This window comes from Polyodon spathula, chromosome 11, assembly GCF_017654505.1.
Source record: "Polyodon spathula isolate WHYD16114869_AA chromosome 11, ASM1765450v1, whole genome shotgun sequence".
Lineage (NCBI taxonomy): Eukaryota > Metazoa > Chordata > Actinopteri > Acipenseriformes > Polyodontidae > Polyodon > Polyodon spathula.
This window is the reverse complement of record NC_054544.1, coordinates 3,770,814-3,792,414: the sequence shown is the minus strand read 5'-3', so window position 1 is coordinate 3,792,414 and position 21,601 is coordinate 3,770,814. Positions and strand designations below refer to the sequence as shown.

General features: G+C 40.1%; 1 protein-coding gene across 2 annotated transcripts in view; it reads right to left on the bottom strand.

Moving 5' to 3' along the window:
* Positions 1-21,601, bottom strand: part of dnah7 (dynein, axonemal, heavy chain 7) — a 64,244-nt gene that overhangs the window by 10,834 nt on the left and 31,809 nt on the right. For both annotated transcript variants that reach the window (XM_041263948.1, XM_041263949.1), the window contains exons 43-58: positions 21,201-21,547; positions 20,543-20,723; positions 20,113-20,298; positions 18,650-18,813; positions 16,056-16,210; positions 6,824-7,014; positions 5,791-5,924; positions 5,113-5,448; positions 4,148-4,274; positions 3,646-3,840; positions 2,966-3,058; positions 1,667-1,843; positions 1,402-1,563; positions 956-1,156; positions 609-770; positions 7-192 (exon numbers count right to left, since the gene is read on the bottom strand). In XM_041263948.1, the coding sequence (XP_041119882.1) occupies positions 7-192; positions 609-770; positions 956-1,156; positions 1,402-1,563; positions 1,667-1,843; positions 2,966-3,058; positions 3,646-3,840; positions 4,148-4,274; positions 5,113-5,448; positions 5,791-5,924; positions 6,824-7,014; positions 16,056-16,210; positions 18,650-18,813; positions 20,113-20,298; positions 20,543-20,723; positions 21,201-21,547 (2,997 nt within the window). The remainder of the gene's footprint in view (positions 1-6; positions 193-608; positions 771-955; positions 1,157-1,401; positions 1,564-1,666; positions 1,844-2,965; positions 3,059-3,645; positions 3,841-4,147; positions 4,275-5,112; positions 5,449-5,790; positions 5,925-6,823; positions 7,015-16,055; positions 16,211-18,649; positions 18,814-20,112; positions 20,299-20,542; positions 20,724-21,200; positions 21,548-21,601) is intronic.

The following is a 21,601-nucleotide window of genomic DNA, read 5'->3' as shown; positions in this document are numbered from 1 at the left end:
ACTTACATCCCCCTCGGGAGGACAGTAGTAGAGGCCGCTGGAGTCGAACTTGTAGTCGGGATTGTCTGTGATCTGGCTGTTGTAGAATTTGGAGAGGATGGCACGCAGACTGCGCCGGTCCCAGTCGTCAGTCACACGGCCCCCGTAGTTACACTCGCCCGTCATGTAGCGGATAGCATCGAATGGGACCTCCTACAGAGATAAACAAAAAAAAAAAGCTGTGGTTCACTAGAATACAATTCTAATTTGATAGAAGCATGCAAGATAAAAAACATGCCAAGGAAGTGAACACAGTACTTCCACAAAAGCGTTTTGAAATCATTCCTGTTGGATTCCATCTGCAGCAGACCGAGGTCAAACATATCTGAATTTGGTTTTCGTCTGCCACATGGATGTATAATGTGCAATTACACAAAAGCTAACATACATATAGACACATCTTTGATCCTTTGTGTCCAACATTATTATACAATTTAGAGCAGACTGCAAACTAACCCAAACCCTAACCCTAATGTGCAGAGATCAGGGTTAGGGTTAGGTTTGTGGTACTGGTTCTGATTAATTGATAGTATTGGTTTATCTGATCCCCTTTACCTGGTACCCCTTACCTGGTACTGGTTGAGGAACATGTTGAGCTGCTGGACAGAGATTCGCAGGTCTGTCTCATTGAACTCATATGGGATGTTCCAACCCAGAGGACCAAACTTCCGTCTTTCCTGGACCAGGGCATGGAAGAAACACAGCCCATACAACAGCTTCTTAAACGCACCCTGGGGCAAGCAAAGAGACAAAGAATGGTGAACGGATGCCAATTGGATTTCCATACATACACATGTATATACACAGTCTAGCCAAGAGAGATAAACAAAATGTTAGATTGATACATTAGAACATAACTATCAAGGGGATACACTGTAACAGATAAAGGACGGACAGACTCTGATTGTGTGCTGACCGGCTTGTTGCAGCTGTTGAAGAACTCGGGGTCTGAGATGGGGTCCATGAGGTAAGAGCGTCCGATGTTGGCGCGTAGGCCCTTGGGTGCCTCGTTGGTCATCTTGACACCGTTCTGCAGCACTGAGACGGGGAAGGTGGCAGAGGGGTAGCTGGTCAGCCAAAGCCGGAAGTCGGGGTGAGTAGTGTCAGGGTTCAGCTCCTGGGAATCAACAGTGGAAAGGACAAGGAGTCTGGTTGTGTCACATCTGTGTTTTATATTCCAAGCTCCACATGTCTTTATGCAGGATTTATGTGTGTATTGTCTAGCAGGTTGAGAAGAATTATACTGAATGCAAGTAATGTATTGTTGTTTGGGTAAGCTGTAACAATTTATTCTGTTCTGCTTTTGCACTTGACACTTAAAGTTTGTCTAGAGTTTCTTTAGTTTTACTAAGAGTAGTTTACCTCGCAGACTTTCTCCAGCATGGGCATCCAGGAGGTGGCGAGGTGGCAGTTCTGCAGCACCACCCAGGTGCCCTCCTTGACAGCCTTCTCAATCATTTGCATGGCGATGGGGCCCTGACCCTGACCCAGAGACAGAGAGCTCAATTTGGCACCTCCGAAACCCTGCAGGGAGAGGCAACACAAGGAAAACACAATGAGCAGAAATAAAAACAACCGCATGGGAGAGGAAGGAGAAGGAAAGGGGGAAAATGAATGCCAGTCTCACCTGGTCGTCAGCGAAGCGCAGTAGCGCAGCCATGGGGTCAGAGCCAGGGGAGAGGATGAAGATGAGGGGGGCGCAGCAGTGACTGTCTCCAAACGCCTTGCCCAGGTCAAAGGGGGGAGCCTCGATGAACTTGCGCCCCAGGCTGTGAACCACAAACTCCTGCACCATGGGGATCACCTAAGATTCACAAGAACAGTGAGGAGAAAACACAGCTTACTGGCTTATAGCTTCAAAGAAAGAATAAAAGAACACTGTAGAGATACTCCAGTTCTGATTTAGTTTCGAGTGGTGATGCTGAGAGTTACAGGGGGTAAAGGTGTTTGTTGTCCTCTGAGAACAGTCTGCTGTTGGCTGTACTGTGTGATCACCAGAGATCATAGGAATCCATTTGCAGCGTAATAACGCAGGAAAAGCACAGATTTTCTATGCTGTCTGACAATTTTTTTGTTTTACACCTGGTGTGGGGCAAAAAACATGCCAGGCTTTTTTTGTTTGTTTGATAACCAAATCAATGCATTTATCACAGGCAATTGTGTACATATGTTTACTAACACTGCTTCTGGTGTACAGAGGTGAAGGCTGAATGAGGCGCACAGGCACAATCATATTGATAAACTTGTAGTTATCCAGACGTGCGTTGTTGTTACTGAACAAGCTGTTAAAGATACCGAAAACGATCACCGTGTGGTGGCACTATATGTTACAAGGTTAAAAACATCAACGACGGCGATCGCTCAGCTCTGACAGTTACACTGACAGAGGTCTAATTCTGAATTATCCAGCACTGCCTCCACTTTCAGGCAAATTTAGCAGCAGTGCTATGGTAATGATTTATAATATATGGATATCACAGGCATAACAGTTGAATTGCTTATAGATTCTAAGCACATTTTCAAATTTTGCTGGCAACTGTAAAATGAAAGCCACACTATCTTCCTACGATTAATGGCAATCCCACTGAAATCCATATAGATTTGACAGCATTACTTTAAAGTCTTTCTTTCCATCGTCTCCAATAGATCCTACTCGGACAAAGGAAACAGATATATTTGATCAAGGCCAGAATAACCCTGACCCACACTCAACCCCCTTATGAGGTTTGCTGCACTGTCAGGAAAGAAAGTTGAATACACAATAAGAAGTTTCATCTTTTTTTGCATGTCACACTTGACTGCACAACGGGCTGAGTCTCCCTGCTCCTGGCAGGCTCTTGTCTGTGCCACTCTAATACCAGCTGCTACGCTCAGCCTCTGCTCCTGGGCCATGGGTTGTTGAAGAATGAGTGACGGGCAGCCCTACCTTGTCCGGCCGCAGGCAGCGGATCATCAGCATCCTCTGGAACTCGCCCAGCTTATCCTGCCACTCCTCAGGGAACGGCACGTGATGTGGCTCCTGTAACAGTAAGACATAGCCGGTCAGCCCGCAGCACAGTGTCACCTTGCTTGCTTGCTTGCTTGCTTTCTTACAGTAAGCTGTGTTTCCTCCTCATTGCTAACCTTAGGTAATCTCCATGGTGGGTAATTGATGGGGGTATATCTTTTAACTACATATTAATCCCTCTGTAGTTTTACTGACAAGCCATTAAAACACAATAAAAAAAGGAATGTATCACAGGGAAATGCTTATTTGATTATGCTTTATATCACTCAAGTTTAGTTTCCTTTAATGAAGTGATCCTAATGCACTGAATCTATCACTTATTATGGTAATTCATGGCTAATAGTGGCGCTTTTTTTTGTTCAGATTCTGGAATTTATCGACCTACTCGATTAAGCAATATAATTAATCTATACCAGAAATCAATTTATGTCACTGCAACTAACCTGGTTAATGTATGAATCATTTGAGTCCTACCAGACAGCCACAACTAAATACTTGTTCTCCTTGTTTGTGTGACCTTAAATACAATTTTTCCTTTTCAAATTTAAATAGTTACAGTTTATAGCTCCTCTATCTACAACCTATGTTCCTGAACTCACCATGCTGTCATAGACCTGCTTCCAGCCCTCCTTCAGACGTTCAAAGTCCCTGCGGATGTATTTGAAGGCCACCAGACTGTCCACCCTGCAGATCTCGTCCCAGGAATTTGTTGGCAGCCAGGTGCAGGGATTAGGGTGGGGATTATCCAGCCCCACCCCTCCTGTCAGCAAGAACTTCCATTCACTGTCATCAATCTTGGGGAGGGACAAAAGAAAGCCACCTTAGAGCTGTAGTCAATCAATAAACTCCTCAGTCTCTGAATCCGCTTACATGGATGCTGGTATTTTCAATAGTCATAAAAATGACTGTATCAAATTTAGAATACTTGCGGCAAGCTTGATCTAAGACCTTTGGTCAAATACTACTTTACCAATGCTTATTGCATAGGCCTCTCAAAGATACTCTACACTCCCCAAACAATTGAACTGTGCCCCTAGTGAATAATTCCACATATCTTTTACTGATCCTCAATTGTTAAAGTGAGAAAGCGGGCTCACTAACCATCTTCTCATGCTTCAGCAGGTTGACGTTGAGACAGAAAGAGAAGAGCAGCTTGTCCTTCTCAAACAGCGAGCGGCACACGTTGACGTACAGAGAGTAGGTGAAGTGATCTCGCAAGATCTGAAGTCTGCACAGGAGAGCGAGACACCATGAGTTAATCAATATCAGACACAGAGGAAATTATTTTTTGTTCTCCTTATGGCACTTAGAGGTACTGCTGCGGGTCATCATGGATTATGGACTGGATTTAAGACAATCAGCACACCTGTTTTCTAACCATTGGCATTGAATGATGCAGGTTATACAAACAAAGCCAAACAATTTAATTGCATCTTGTCTCTTGGACTCCTGGGGAGTCTGCTACCATACTAAAGAGCTGCAATCTATTTTCAGACACTGTATGAAAACTACATCTGTTATAATGCCCAGTCTTAAAAGTGCATCAGTAAATAGTATAAATGTGCAGTGTGTTTGTATCTCTCCCTACAGTATACACACTTAAAATAATTTGATTACCAACCACTTAGTCCTACTAGAGCCCTATGGTCAGTTACCCATAAAACATGAGCAACATTTCATGATCAGTGCTTGCCAGAACCATGGAAACTTGGATAGTATAGGGGACTATAGAGGCTTTGTGTTGCTTTATTTTTTTTTCCCTAAAATGATTGATTTTTTTTCTTCTTTTTTCACAGATCCCCCCTCAGGCAAAGAGGCAATACATAACTCAGGTGCAATTATGTCTTTCAAAATGGTAAACTGCACTTATATTTATTGATCTCAATTGTTAATTGTTTTTTTTTTTTTTTGTTAGACTATAAAATAAATTGCTCAATCAAAACCAAACTAGACAATGAATTAGACAATAAAAAGGGAATGGGGGGGTTAACCTCTAGAGAGGTTAAAAATCAGTGGTTATACCACAAGCTGCTACAGTGCGCTGCACATTACTGGGAGGTGCTCACCTGGTGTCGAGGTTGTCACACTTCTCCGAGTTCTCGATGGACATGGTAAAGAGGTTGATGAACCAGGTGAGGGAGTACTGGTACATGGGCTCGATGTTGGCCAAGTCTGCGATGGAGAAGAACAGGATGGAGGAGTGGATAGCGATGGGCCGGTAACCCAGGCGCGTGGCATCAATCTTCTTCTCCGTCACCTCGGCCACAGTCTGCTTCTCCGTGATCTCGTTGGCCAGGACCTTGGAGGACGACAGGATCTTGATGGCTGTCTCATCCTCTAGGATGTTGCCCTCTGATGACGACAGCACCTCCAGGATCTTGTCCTCAATCTCCTTTAACTGCCTTATTTTATGAAGGGGTCAAAAAATAATAGATGCATAAAATACAATGTAGAACTTTCCCAATTTCTCTTAGACATTGCTACGTGCACTTTGACATTGACCTAATATAAATTACCAATACTTTTTTCAGTCCATTAGAAGTCATACAATAAATGTAGAGAAAACAGGCAAGTCAAAGGGAAAGCAGTGTTTAGTTCCCGAATCAGGTGTGGAGGAGTTGAGTTCTGGGAGCTGAAGTCCTCATATGCTCTTAATGTATATGCATTCATCGTATGACTTCTCTGGGGAGTGCTGGATTGAATATGTTCATTAACATTTAACATGCACGATTATCCTAATGAACCTCTTATTCTCTGCGCCCTGTAAAATGAGCGCCTGCTTCTCCTCCTCCAGGTCGGGTCTCTCCCGTGCCACCACAATACCGAGGAGCTGGTCCTGCATGCCCTCAGGGGTGATCATGAAGTTCAACAGGGTCACCTGGGAAGCACAGCAAAAGCATCCAGGGAGTCAATGATTAAATCTGACTCTAACTATTATCTCAGAACAGCAGGGACTATAGACTTGGTTAGTATTTACTGTTTGCAAAGAAAATGTAGTTGTGTGCTAACTGTAACTTTATGCTTCAGTTTGAAACAGTTAAATGGGGGTGCTGAGAATCCTGAACACTGTTTCAATCAAGAACACACAAGTAGCTAAAACTGGAACAATATGAAACAAGAAGTCACCTATATTCACAGAATTTTGAAATGGACCAGCAACTGTCCCGGAGGTCCATGTAGCACATAAACTCAATTAGTACTTAATGGCTCCACGGGGAGCCTGCAAAAAGTAGCAAGCATTACAGTTAAGAAAGGGTTGAAAAGTCACTTAAACAACATGATGCTCCCTCCTAATAAATGGCTGAGCCATAATCAGATTTTTATTGAAGTGCTAGCGATGATAATGTCTGTAAGAGCCATCACAGATTTCAGAGCAGTCAACTTGAGACCATACACCACACCACACCCCCCTTCCTCAGCTGTCGATTTAAAATTTGACACACTGAAAAACCTAAAACACTTCGAAACAATGAATAAACATGAATGTCTTTGGAACACTGAATAATCACAAAACACAGGATAAAAAAATAAAAAAATAAAATTAGGCAAGGTGGAAGAGATTTTGGTTATCCTGCTGTCTAGTGGAATAGTAGTGAGAGTGTAGCATACACATTCCCTTGCCATATATATTCTGAAACACTCACGAACTTCCTATATGTTGTACCCATACCAAGTTTCAAGACTATATAATGAGCAGTTCTCAAGATACTGCTAAAATATTTGTACATGTGCACACGGACAGGGGCTCCCAAACCACTCAGCCAGTGTTGTGCTGACCTTGACAGAGGTCTCAGGCAGATAGTGTGGGTTCCTCAGCTTTGTGGTGATGTAGAAGCGGAAGTCCGGGGCATACTCGATGGTGGAGTCTCCCAGCCGAATACAGACACTGCCCCCCTGTTTGAAGGTCTGCTTGAGCAGCAGCGGCTCCAAGATGGGGTCCAGCTCCTCCCCAATATTTTCAAGCAGGACTGTGAACACAGTACAGAAAGACAGAGAGAGAAACAGAGACAGAGATCAGCATGGGCTGGCGTCCATCAATTGCACTGATGCATAACATTTAGCAAGGGCTGCAGCAAGGGTTTCACAGCTGTTGCCTTGTTTTAGCAAATATTTCTAACATTCACAAATAATTACAATTATTTATTTATTTTTTTATAGATGCAGCAATAAACATTTTTTTAAGGCTTTTGGTATTTTATTTGTACCATATTCATAGCATTGTCTGTAGTGTTAGCATTAGATAATTGCACATTGTTACATTTTCTCACTGTATAGCACTTCTAACAGCTCAGTTATGGTTAATAATCATACTTTAACATAAAACCACACATGTTATCCATACTTAAAAGAAAAGGGAATAGAAAACAAATATTTGTAACCAAAATGTGTGTGTGTGTGTGTGTGTGTGTGTGTCTATATATATATATATATATATATATATATATATATATATATATATATATATATATATATATATATAGATATATACACACACACACACACAGTACCAGTCAAAAGTTTCAGTACACCTGCTTGAAACCAGGTTTTTCATGACTATCTATGCTTTTAACTGTATAAACTTTTCTATAAACACTTAATATTTCATTATACGATACGTGTACTTATATAAGCTGATAATATTCAAAAATGTAAATCTTGTCAATTTCAATGAAATGGTCATTGAAAGCAAGGGGATTTCAGTCTGAAGTCAGTTAAAAGTCTGAAATGTGTATAACACGGTGTTAGAACACTGGTCGAAGTATAAAAGTGTCTTTGTTAGATGTTCTCTGAGTTAACTAGCATGTTACCTAATTATCCTTTTGTCACCAATTATTGTTAACAGGTGAGGGTCCATGATTACTATAAATATAGGTAGCATAGGCTGAAGTTTGTCATTCCTGAATGTAAGGGAGCAGAAAATGGCAAAATATGCTCAGTTAAGCAAAGAAAAAAGAAATGAAAGTCAATCTTTAAGACAAATCTCAAGAAATTTGCAAGTGTCTGTAACTACTGTGGCCAAGACCATCAAACAATTTGAAGAAACTGGCACTCATGAGGACCGAACAAGGTCAGGCAGGCCAAGGGTGACCTCAGAATCAGAGAACAAGTTCATTCGAGTCACAAGTCTGCGAAACCGGCATTTAACTGCCCCTGAAATACAAGCTAAGCTAAATGCTACTACAAGTACAGATGTTTCAACATCAACTGTTCAAAGGAGATTGCGTGAAGCTGGCCTAACTGGAAGAATTGCTGCAAAGAAACCAGTCTTAAGAGTGCAGAATAAGAGGAAAAGACTTGCCTGGGCCAAAAAACACAGAGACTGGACATTTGAGGAGTGGAAGTTAGTCTTATGGACCGATGAGTCAAAATTTGAAATATTTGGGTCCAACCGCCGACTATTTGTTAGACGCAGAAGAGGGTGAGCGCATGAACCGAATCAATATGGGTCAGAATAACAGACAAAAATTCAAAAGGCATAATAATAGGAGCATGCTATAGACCGCCAGATTCAGACGGTGAGCACAATAATCTGTTATACAATGACATTAGAAATGTGTGTAGCAAAGGAGAAGCCATACTAATGGGGGATTTCAACTTCCCCCAAATAAAATGGGAAAACCCGGTGGGTAGCGCGAAGGATGAAATAGAAATGGTGGAAATGACAAATGACTGCTTCCTAACACAATTTGTGAAGGCACCCACTAGAGGGGAGGCATGCCTTGATTTAGTCTTTTCAAATAACGAAGATAGAATAACTAAAACAGAGGTCAGAGAACCACTGGCAAACTCAGACCATAACATGGTCTCATTTGAAGTGTTTTTTAAATCCCCAAAAGTAAAGACTAAAGTTAAGGTTTACAATTTTAGAAAAGCAAACTATGAAGGCATGAAACAGAGACTAACAGAAGTAGATTGGAGTAAAATAGAGAAAACACCCACAGAAGAAGGATGGTTGTTCTTCAAAAATGTAGTACTAGAGGCGCAAAACAATTACATCCCTAAAGTAGACAAATCTAAATGTAAAACTAAATTGCCAAAATGGTTTAATAGATCAATTAAAAAAAATATTCAGCGAAAAAAGGCACTTTACAGAGCATTAAAAAAGGACCGAAAAGAAAGTACGCAGAAAGAGTACACGGAACTGCAAACGCAAGTCAAAAAGGAAGTTAGAAAGGCCAAGAGAGAAATAGAAATGAACATTGCTAAGGGAGCTAAAACCAATTCCAAAATGTTTTTCCAATATTACAACAGCAAGAGAACATTCAAAGAGGAGATTAAATGTTTAAGAGATACAAATGGCAAAATCGTAGAGGAAGAAAAAAAAATAGCAAATATGTTAAATGATTACTTTTCACAAGTTTTTACAAAGGAAGATACTGACAACATGCCCCACATGTCATCCAGTTCCTATCCAGTTTTAAATAACTTTAGCATAACTGAGGCAGAAGTGTTAAAGGGACTAGGAGCTCTTAAAATAAACAAATCCCCTGGGCCGGATGAGATCCTCCCAGTAGTACTCAAAGAAATGAAAGAAGTTATTTACAAACCGCTAACCAAGATCATGCAGCAGTCTCTTGACACAGGGGTGGTACCGACAGACTGGAAAATTGCAAACGTAATACCGATCCACAAAAAGGGAAACAAAACTGAACCAGGTAACTACAGACCAGTAAGCCTGACTTCTATTATATGCAAACTTATGGAAACTATAATAAGATCCAAAATGGAAAATTACCTATATGGTAACAGGGTACTGGGAGACAGTCAACATGGTTTTAGGAAAGGGAGATCGTGCCTAACTAACTTGCTTGATTTTTTTGAGGATGCAACATCGATAATGGATAATTGCAAAGCATATGACATGGTTTATTTAGATTTCCAGAAAGCTTTTGACAAAGTCCCGCACAAAAGATTAATTCTCAAACTGAACGCAGTTGGGATTCAAGGAAACACATGTACATGGATTAGGGAGTGGTTAACATGTAGAAAACAGAAAGTACTGATTAGAGGAAAAACCTCAGAATGGAGTGTGGTAACCAGTGGTGTACCACAGGGATCAGTATTAGGTCCTCTGCTATTCCTAATCTACATTAATGATTTAGATTCTGGTATAGTAAGCAAACTTGTTAAATTTGCAGACGACACAAAAGTAGGAGGAGTGGCAAACACTGTTGCAGCAGCAAAGGTCATTCAAAATGATCTAGACAAGATTCAGAACTGGGCAGACACATGGCAAATGACATTTAATAGAGAAAAGTGTAAGGTACTGCACGCAGGAAATAAAAATGTACATTATAAATATCATATGGGAGATATTGAAATTGGAGAAGGAATCTATGAAAAAGACCTAGGAGTTTTTGTTGACTCAGAAATGTCTTCATCTAGGCAATGTGGGGAAGCTATAAAAAAGGCTAACAAGATGCTCGGATACATTGTGAAAAGTGTTGAATTTAAATCAAGGGAAGTAATGTTAAAACTGTACAATGCACTTGTAAGACCTCATCTTGAATATTGTGTGCAGTTCTGGTCACCTCGCTATAAAAAAGATATTGCTGCTCTAGAAAGAGTGCAAAGAAGAGCGACCAGAATTATTCCGGGCTTAAAAGGCATGTCATATGCAGACAGGCTAAAAGAATTGAATCTGTTCAGTCTTGAACAAAGAAGACTACGTGGCGACCTAATTCAAGCATTCAAAATTCTAAAAGGTATTGACAGTGTCGACCCAAGGGACTTTTTCAGCCTGAAAAAAGAAACAAGGACCAGGGGTCACAAATGGAGTTTAGAAAAAGGGGCATTCAGAACAGAAAATAGGAGACACTTTTTTACACAGAGAATTGTGAGGGTCTGGAATCAACTCCCCAGTAATGTTGCTGAAGCTGACACCCTGGGATCCTTCAAGAAGCTGCTTGATGAGATTTTGGGATCAATAAGCTACTAACAACCAAACGAGCAAGATGGGCCGAATGGCCTCCTCTCGTTTGTAAACTTTCTTATGTTCTTATGTTCTTATGAGTTCTGCATGTGTGGTTCCCACTGTCAAGCATGGAGGAGGCAGTGTCATGGGCTGGGGTTGCTTTGCTGGTGACAGAGTTGGTGATCTTTACCAAGTTCATGGCAAGTTCAACCAGCATAGCATACTTCAGAGGCATGCCATTCCATCATTCTCACGGCAGTTGGGCAGTCCTTCATTCTTCAGCAAGATAATGACCCAACATACCTCAAAGTTGTGCAAGAACTATCTGGCGAAGACGGAAAGTGAAGGACAACTCAATCTAATGACCTGGCCTGCCCAGTCTCCCGACCTCAACCTGATAGAACTTGTATGGGGCGAACTGGACAGAAGAGTCAAAGCAAAGCTACCCACAAGTGCCCTACATCTTTGGGAACTGCTGCAGAAGAGCTGGGAAGACATGTCAGGTGATTTCCTGCTGGAACTTGTTAACCGAATGCCTCATTTTTGTGAGGCTGTTATAAAGGCAAAGGGTGGCTATTTTGAGGAATCCAAGATTTAGAGACAATTTTCAATTTTGTTGAACATTGCTTTGATACTCCTTATGTTTTCTTTTGTATATTGTAACATGTATTTTCATTTTCAAGTATTTACAGAAACGTATACAACGTAAAACATTGTCAATTATAAAAAAAAAACAGTTTCCAGCAAGTGTACTCAAACTTTTGACTGGTACTATATATATATATATATATATATATATATTATATATATATATATATATATATATATATATATATAAAGATATATATATCTATATATATATATATCTATATCTATATATTATCTATATATATATATAGCTATGGATGATCATGTGTATATTATACACACATATATATGTGTGTATGTTTTATATACATTCACACATATATATATACACAGTGCCTTGCAAAAGTATTCAAACCCTCTCCCAGTTTTCAGATTTTGTTGCTTTAAAGCTTGCAGTCATGAAACTTTGAAGTAGGAATTAATATGTGTTATATACTCAACCTACTCCACATATTCAAAGCAAAAACAAAAAGAAAGAAGTAAATGGATAATTAAAATTAAATAAAAATGAAAAAGTAATGATTGCATAAGTATTCAAACCCTTTGCTGTAGCAAACCTAAATTAATTCAGGTGCACAAAATGACCTTAATGAGCCACACAATTATGTGAATGGCCTCTGTCTATGTGCAATATTAGTGGTTCCCATGATTTCAGAACAAAGACACTTGCCTCTGTGAGGTTCCTTGGTCAGGTAGTGAATTTCAAATAAAGACTCAACCATGAAGACCAAGGAGCTTTCAAAGCAAGTCAGGGATAAAGTCATTGAAAAGCACAGATCAGGAGAAGGGTACAAAAAAAAATATCAAAGTCTCTGAATATCCCTGTGAGCAGAGTCTACTCAATCATCAAGAAATGGAAGGTGCATTGTACCACCCAGAAACTGCCTAGATCAGGCCATCTCTCCAAACTGAGCAGCCGGGCAAGGAGGAAACTGGTGAGGGATGCCACTGTGAGGCCAACAACAATTTTGAAAGAGCTACAGAGTTCAATGGCTGAGATGGGAGAACATATGCATCAGTCAACAATATCCAGAACACTTCACAAAAGTAGCCTGTATGACAGGGTAGCAAGAAGGAAGCCATTACTAAAAATAAGCCTTCTCAAGGCCTGTATGGAGTTTGCAACAAAGCACCTGAGTGATCCTGCAAAAATATGGCAACAGGTGTTGTAGTCAGACAAGACCAAATTGGACATTTTTGGTCTAAATGCCAAGCGTTACATTTGGCGCAGACCCAACACAGCACATCTCCCAGTCAACACCATCCCTACAGTGAAGCATTATGGTGGCAGCAACATGCTACTGGGATGCTTCTCCTCAGCTGGGACTGGAAAGCTTGTTAGGATTGAAGGAAAAATGGATGGAGCAAAGTACAGGCAAATACTAGAGGAAAACCTGTTTTAGTCTGCTAAAGACTTAAAACTGGGGCAAAAATTCACCTTTCAGCAGGACAATGATCCAAAAGCACAAGGCCAAAGCTACACTGGAGTGGCTTAAGAATAAAAAGTGAAGGTCCTTGAGTAGCCCAGTAAAAGTCCTGACTTGAATCCTATTGAGAATCTGTGGAAAGACTTGAAAACTGCTGTCCATAAGCAATCCCCAGGCAACTTGGGAGAGCTTCAGCAAATCTGCCAAGAAGAATGGGCACAAATTGCACCAAGCCGGTGTGCAAAGTTGGTAGAGACTTACCCAAAAAGACTTGTGGCTGTAATTGCTGCCAAAGATGCTTCTACCAAATATTGAGCTGATGGGTCTAAATACTTACGCAATCAACATATTTCAGTTTTTTTTCTTTAGTTTTTGCTGACATTTACTGTAACTTCTTACCCTTGCAAGTCTTCAGTCTGAGCATTCAAGTTTTGAATAAAATATTAAGTTTAAAAAAATGTCTGTGTGCATCATTTTGTAATTTCACAAAATGGGACACAACAGGAAGAGTCTGAATACTTTTGCAAGGCGCTGTATATATATATACACACACACAGTGCCTTGCAAAAGTATTCAGACCCCTGACCAATTCTCTCATATTACCGAATTACAAATGGTACATTGAAATTTCGTTCTGTTTGATATTTTATTTTTAAACACTGAAACTCAGAATCAATTATTGTAAGGTGACACTGGTTTTATGTTGGGAAATATTTTTAAGAAAAATAAAAAAACTGAAATATCTTGCTTGCATAAGTATTCAACCCCTGTGCTGTGGAAGCTCTCAGTTTGCACTGATGAAAGAAATTGTCCAAACGAGGACACAATTACCTTACCATTGGCCTCCAACTGTGAACCATTAAAGTTGCTGTCACATTTTCTGGATAAAAACCCCACTGTTGAAGGATCAATGGTGAGGATGTGAACCTGAAGGAAAATGAAGACCAAAGAGCATTCTACAGAAGTTAGAGATAAAGTAATACAAATGCATAGATTAGGGAAAGGGTACAAAATAATATACAAGTGTTTGGATATCCCAGTGAGCACAGTTGGATCAATAATCAGGAAGTGGAAGCTGCATCACACCACCCAGGCACTGCCAAGAAAAGGCTGTCCCTCAAAACTCAGCACTCAAACAAGAAGGAGACTTGTGAGAGTAGCCACAGAGAGGCCAACAATCACTTTGAAGGAGCTACAGAGTTCAGTGGCTGGGAGTGGAGTAATGGTGCACCAGTCAACCATATCAAGAGCTCTGCATAACATTGGCCTGTATGGGAGGGTGGTAAGAAAGAAGCCGTTACTCAAAAAGTACCATCTGAAAGCACGTCTGGAGTTTGCCAGAAAGCATGGAAGTGACCCAGCTGCGATGTGGGAAAAGGTTTTGTGGTCAGATGAGACCAAGATAGAGCTTTTTGGCCAAAACTCAAAGCGCTATGTGTGGAGCAAACCTAACACTGCCCATGCCTCAAGACATACCATCCCTACAGTGAAGTAATGGTGGTGGCAGCATCATGCTGTGGGGATGCTTCTCATCAGCAGGGACTGGGCATCTTGTTACAATTGAAGGAAGAATGGATAGAGCAAAATACAGGAAAATACTGCAAGAGAATCTGCTTCAGTCTGCTAAAAAACTGAAGCTTGGGAGGAAATTCACCTTTCAGCAGGACAATGATCCAAAGCACAAGGCCAAAGCAACATTGGAGTGGCTCAAGAACACAAAGGTGAATGTCCTACATTGGCCCAGTCAAAGTCCTGATCTCAATCCCATTGAGAATCTGTGGCACTATTTGAAAATTGCCATCCACAAGCATCGTCCAACCAACCTGAACAACCTGGAGCAAATCTGCCAAGAAGAATGGGCCAAAATCACTCCGACACTGTGTGCAAAGCTGGTACATACTTACCCCAAAAGACTTAAAGCTGTTATTGCAGCGAAAGGAGGCTCTACCAAATATTAATGTGTGGGGGCTGAATACTTATGCAAGCAAGATATTTCAGTTTTTTATTTTTCTTAAAAATATTTCTCAACATAAAACCAACATCACCTTACAATAATTGATTTTGAGTTTCAGTGTTTTAAAATAAAATATCGAACTGAATGAAATTTCAATGTACCATTTGTAATTCAGCAATATGAGAGAATTGGTCAGGGGTCTGAATACTTTTGCAAGGCACTGTATATATATATATATATATATATATATATATATATATATATATATATATATATATATATATATATATATATAGCAGGGAGCAGGGAGAGGGTTAATTCCTCCCTACTAAAAATGCACATTTGTTGATTTATTTAATTGTTTTCTTTGATCGTTTTATTAGTAATTATCCCCTGCACCTGGATATCACTGTAAATTAGAGCCAGGTGCTGGGTATTTAAAGGAAGCAGCCAGTCTGTCCAGGGCTGCCTGTGTGGAGAGCCCGCTTGAGTGTGCACAAGCATAGTGAGAAAAAAAAAAAAAAAGGTACTGTGTGAACCATTTGTTGTTTTGTTCGTATCTGTATTTATTTTGTGTTTTGATACTGGTAAGTAGATAGCTGGCCAGTTGGTTAGGTTAGTTCTTTGTTTTGAAGAGTTTAGTTAGTGCTCCAGAGTGAGCTAGGTTTTGTGTTTTATTTCTTTCGTTATTGTAAATAAAAGTGTGCAACCGCACTAAAACTTCTGTGTGTCGGTTTTTAAAGGGGCAACGAAGCTGATTGAGTGAAGCTCAAATCGAGCCAATGAGGTAGACATACATACATATATATATATATATATATATATATATATATATATATATATATATATCGTATTATCCCCCATTGGGGTTTTATAACATTACTGTGTTGTTGAAGATTAAAAGACTACCACCTTACCATTTTGAATTTTCTGCCTCTAAAAGCTCTCTTAACTAGCAACTCCCTTAACATAGTAGCCCTGTTTTATTTTTTAAACCAGGCTCTTTTGTGGTAAAGTGGCCCATCTTAAGGTGATTTCGAACACTACAAGCTCTGCACTGCTCACCAGGTGTACCGAACTGAATGCAGTTCTCCAGCGTTCTCACAAAGTCAGAGTCACTCAGTTTGATGATGTGGAGGGTGTTGGCTTTCTCCATGTTCTTCACCCACTTGTTGGCCTGTCCCTGGGGGTCTATCATCAGAGGCCACCTTCTAGCATTTCTGAAAAGAGAATAAAAGGGAGATACTGGGTTTGCAGGTGGTATGGGTCATCAGTAAGAGCAGTAGGTTTCTGTCCAACTTTAGATAGCTACATCTATTTGGAACAATCTAAGGTATTCCCTAAAAAGTGGCAGTTTCCTGGTGCACTGTAAGTTAATATAGTGTCTACGGATATAGCTGTCAAGCTTTACCAAAACATGCTGCACAAAAAATTGAAAGAAACATTCATGGCAACAGCTTTATATTTATTTACACAAAAAATGCTATTTGCAGACTAAAGTAAAAAGGTTTGTTAAATACAGTCATTGATGCTTTTTAATATCAATGGTAAGAAAACTAAAACAAATAAACAGTAAAGCCTTCTCTTGAGTGTGACTTCACAGCGAAAACTACACTGTCCCAGAGAGTATAAACTGACACACTCATCAGGAGAGACTTTGAAGCAGCAGTGGAATTAGTGAGAACTCCTAATCTGTGCTGCCTTCTTCACAGCTATCTTGTGATGAATAAATATTTCTTAAATCGATAAATGAATTCCTTTGCTTGACTCTACATTGTAATACACATAAAAAAAAAAAAAAATTCTAAACAGGCTTTGAATAGAAACAGGCTTTTAAAACGTTTTCCTTGTTGCTGATGAATCACGAAAAATGTATAATGCTGCTGTTCAGATCTCTTGCAGCTTTTTATGTGTTTTTTATTATTTCTGAGGTAATACTAAAAGTCTTCCTCAATGTCTTCATTTTTTTCACGTATGAAGAAATTGTTTGGTAAATTGTCGTAATGTCTGGTAAAATGTCGGTAATGTTTGGTAAACTGTCGGTGTCGGTAATGTTGGTAAATTGTTTGTGTCGGTCATGTTTGGTAAATTGTTTGTGTCGGTCATGTTTGGTAAATTGTCGGTGTCGGTCATGTTTGGTAAATTGTTTGTGTCGGTCATGTTTGGTAAATTGTCGGTGTCGGTCATGTTTGGTAAATTGTTTGTGTCGGTCATGTTTGGTAAATTGTTTGTGTCGGTCATGTTTGGTAAATTGTTTGTGTCGGTAATGTTTGGTAAATTGTTTGTGTCGGTCATGTTTGGTAAATTGTCAGTGTCGGTAATGTTTGGTAAATTGTTTGTGTCGTGTCGGTAATGTTTGGTAAATTGTTTGTGTCGGTCATGTTTGGTAAATTGTCGGTGTCGGTAATGTTTGGTAAATTGACGGTGTCGGTAATGTTTGGTAAATTGACGGTGTCGGTAATGTTTGGTAAATTTGTGCCGGTCATGTTTGGTAAATTGACGGTGTCGGTAATGTTTGGTAAATTGACGGTGTCGGTAATGTTTGGTAAATTGTTGGTGTCGGTAATGTTTGGTAAATTGTCAGTGTCGTTAATGTTTGGTAAATTGTTGGTGTCGGTAATGTTTGGTAAATTGTCGGTAATGTCTGGTGTCGGTAATGTCTGGTAAATTGTCGGTAATGTTTGGTAAATTCGGTAATGTTTGGTAAATTGACGGTTTGTGTCGGTAATGTTTGGTAAATTGACGGTGTCGGTAATGTTTGGTAAATTGTTTGTGTCGGTAATGTTTGGTAAATTGTCGGTGTCGGTAATGTTTGGTAAATTGACGGTGTCGGTAATGTTTGGTAAATTGTCGGTGTCGGTAATGTTTGGTAAATTGTCGGTGTCGGTAATGTTTGGTAAATTGACGGTGTCGGTAATGTTTGGTAAATTGTCGGTGTCGGTAATGTTTGGTAAATTGTCGGTAATGTGTCGGTAATGTTTGGTAAATTGACGGTGTCGGTAATGTTTGGTAAATTGTTTGGTGTCGGTAATGTTTGGTAAATTGTCGGTAATGTTTGGTAAATTGTCGGTAATGTTTGGTAAATTGTCGGTAATGTTTGGTAAATTGTCGGTGTCGGTAATGTTTGGTAAATTGTCGGTGTCGGTAATGTTTGGTAAATTGTCGGTGTCGGTAATGTTTGGTAAATTGTCGGTGTCGGTAATGTTTGGTAAATGTCGGTAATGTTTGGTGTCGGTAATGTTTGGTAAATTGTCGGTGTCGGTAAATGTTTGGTAAATTGTTGTGTCGGTAATGTCTGGTAAATTGTCGGTAATGTTTGGTAAATTGTTTGTGTCGGTAATATTTGGTAAATTGTCGGTGTTGGTCATGTTTGGTAAATTGTCTGTAATTTCTGGTAAATTGTCGGTGTCGGTCATGTTTAGTAAAATGTAATTTTTTGGTAAATTGTCGGTAATGTTTGGTAAATTGTCAGTGTCGGTAATGTTTGGTAAATTGTCGGTGTCGGTAATGTTTGGTAAATTGGGGGGGAAATCTTCCAGCGATTAGGGTAAAATGTGTCAATTCAACATTATTTACAGGTTAACCTGAAACCCTGTTCCAGATGCTTTTATCCACTCCTCAATGGTGCATGTCCTGCTCAGGCTGTACTGGACACTTACGAGATGATGATGGCATTGTCAATGGAGAAGCTGTCCGAGGGCAGGCCCGTAATGTTCCAGGCACGGATTTTCACAGGCTCCCCCAGACAGCCCATGAGGGAAAAATCTTCTGAACATGGGATGTGACGGCTTTTACACAGAGCAGCCCACTCACATGCTTGAGTCTAAAATAGATACAGATTGACAGCCACAGTAATGCAATATAATTTTAAGATTTTATTATTAATATATGCAGCTTAACGCTGTTGATACTGCTGAACAATATCATTTAGCTACTTCTCTCCAATTGATTGGTGTTGTCTGTTCACACCTTATACTGCTTAGACTTATAGGCCTATTTTTTTCCAGACTTTTGAGATCTATTTGTAAGCAATAGGAAAGGCAAAGGCACATTTTAAGTGGAATGAAAAAAAACATTTAAAAAAGTGGGAATCTCAATAATAATTTATAAATAAACACCTTAATCAATATTTTGAACTGCAAAAAAAAAAAAAAATGTAAAAAGGTGACTTTTGTATAATCTTTATTATTTGCATTATTATCATGGCTGTATAATAAAATATAATCAGTTTACACAGTGCAACAAAGGTATCTTTCTTAATAATAATAATAATAATAATAATAATAATAATAATAATAATAATAATAATAATAATAATAATAAAAAACTAAATATCAACAACATCAGAGAGATTGGCCTCAACTTCTGAGAGGAAGGTTCTCTGAGAGCCAGAGGGGACCCCCCGTCAAATCTATCTTAACAATCTCTATCATTCCAGGTTACCCCTGGAGCAGCATCGATGCTCCCAGCCTTGGAGGCCAATTGGTTGTCTCATCTCCGTGAGGGCGGCTCTTCGCGAGCCAAAGGGAAAGCATGTCATCTTCCTAAAGTCACTAACACATAATTCCTATTTCATGTCCCAGGGCTTACACCTCACAGCTCTTGCTCCTGTCCTGTGAATGAACTTTACTAAAATTGCTCATTAAATATTAAAATATCTGGGGTAAAACTGTCACATCAAAGAACACGGCTCACCAATTTTAATGCCCCCACCCTTTTAAGAGTAATGGGTTCTACATTTTCGTCATTAGCACTTTATTTATAACCGACTGAATTACCTTGTAAATGTCTAAAAGATCCTATCTGAATACCTATTGTATCTAGTGTGTAAGCAATAAATAATAATAATAATAATAATAATAATAATAATAATAATAATAATAATAATAATAATAATAATAAATAGAAATAGCTCACTACTTGAATGTTTACCATTTTAAATACTGCGAATTACAGTTAAATTCTTAAATAACTCATAAGTCAAAAATTGCAGCTGGAGAGAAAATGAGACACTTGATTGGCAAATCAATTGACTTTATAACGATAATAATGACTCTGTACAGTTCTGTAGATCTGAGCAAAGGCTTAGCAGTTCCTTTTTGCTGTGTTTTTAATTATGTACCTGTCTGTAGATGGAGGTAAAGGCCCCTAGGTATGCCACAATCCCAGAGGAGATGAGGATGTCTCCAGTCAGGTTGTTGTACTGAATCCCCAGCTGTTTGGCTGTCACACTCCAACGGGTCTTCTCTCCTCCCAGCCCACCGATCAGCTGCTCTGCTCGTTCCAGCTTCTTACTACACAGGTCCACCTGGGAGGCACAATCACACAACACTATACCAAGGTACAAAGTCAAGATTAAGAATCCCTGCAGGAAAGAATAAAGGCAAGGAGTGTGCCTGGAAAGAGTTAGAAAAAGAAGTCAACTTGAAACTAAAGTTCTCTGTTTTAACCCCACCATATATCCCTCCAATGCCACAGTGCCTCAACTACCCTTGCCCTGGAAGGTCCATCTTCTGTGTATGCTCATCAGATCCTTAGCCTCTTTGCAGTACCTGGTTCTCCAGGTCAGCTTTCTTTGTTTTGTTGGACTCCAGTGTCCTCTGCAGCTTGGCCAGCTTGTCCTGGACCTCTTTGAGAGCGGCCTGTTTCTTTCGCAGCCCCTCCATGGCTACCTTAAGCTCTCCCTCCGCCACGGCCAGCTTCTCCTTCTTTGGGGCCACCACCTTCGCCACTCTGTAAACAAGCCAGACATTTCTTGAAGAGACATACAGCCTCTCATTCCCTGGGAGATCCTGATATCACTATTTATATAAGTATGGAAAGTAAAAGGATGCCTTAGTCCAGCGACCGAATTCGAACAACTCTGGAGTTAGGAAAGGGGTTAACAGCCTTGTCCTTCGAACTGCCAAAAGCTCTTTGTTTTGATATCTTAATTGAAGAACTGACTGCTCAGCTCAGCAGCGTCTTCAGTATGTTGGCCAAATGGGTACATCTTTTACTATACCTATGCATAAAGTTTCAAATGAACAGCAATAACATAGATGACTGTACAGTACTGCAGATCTGAATACAGAAAAGGAAACTGAATGGGCTTAACCGTTCCTTTTACCCTCTCAAGTCTGCTAAAATTATTTTTATTGCTCAACTCACTGTAAGTAAATGGCCCCCTCCCCTCATGGAGTAACCTCCACACCAAGTGTAAGCTCTTACTTGTCATAGGAGTCCATGGCAATGACCCACTTGCAGAGCCCCTCCGCAGCAGTGGAGGCATTGCGGATCTTCTCAGGGACGAACTCTGGGTTGGTGATGTACTGCTTGCGAATGATGCTCATGTAGGCCGCGGGGATGTTGTCCTTGTCGTACTCGTGGAGGGACTGCAGAAACTTCATGTCCCCCAGCAGCTTCTTGGCAGGACCCCAGAAGTCCTCCACCTTCTTGCCTGAGCCCGAGGGGTCTGGGACACGGTCTGGCTTAATCCCCTTCAGGATACAGATCGCCTCCATCACCACCTTCACTCCAGCAGGGGGGCTCTTCATCGACTTCACCACTGTGATGTCCTGAAACGCACAAGCAGCTACGTATTGTATATTGACATCGACATATTAAACTGT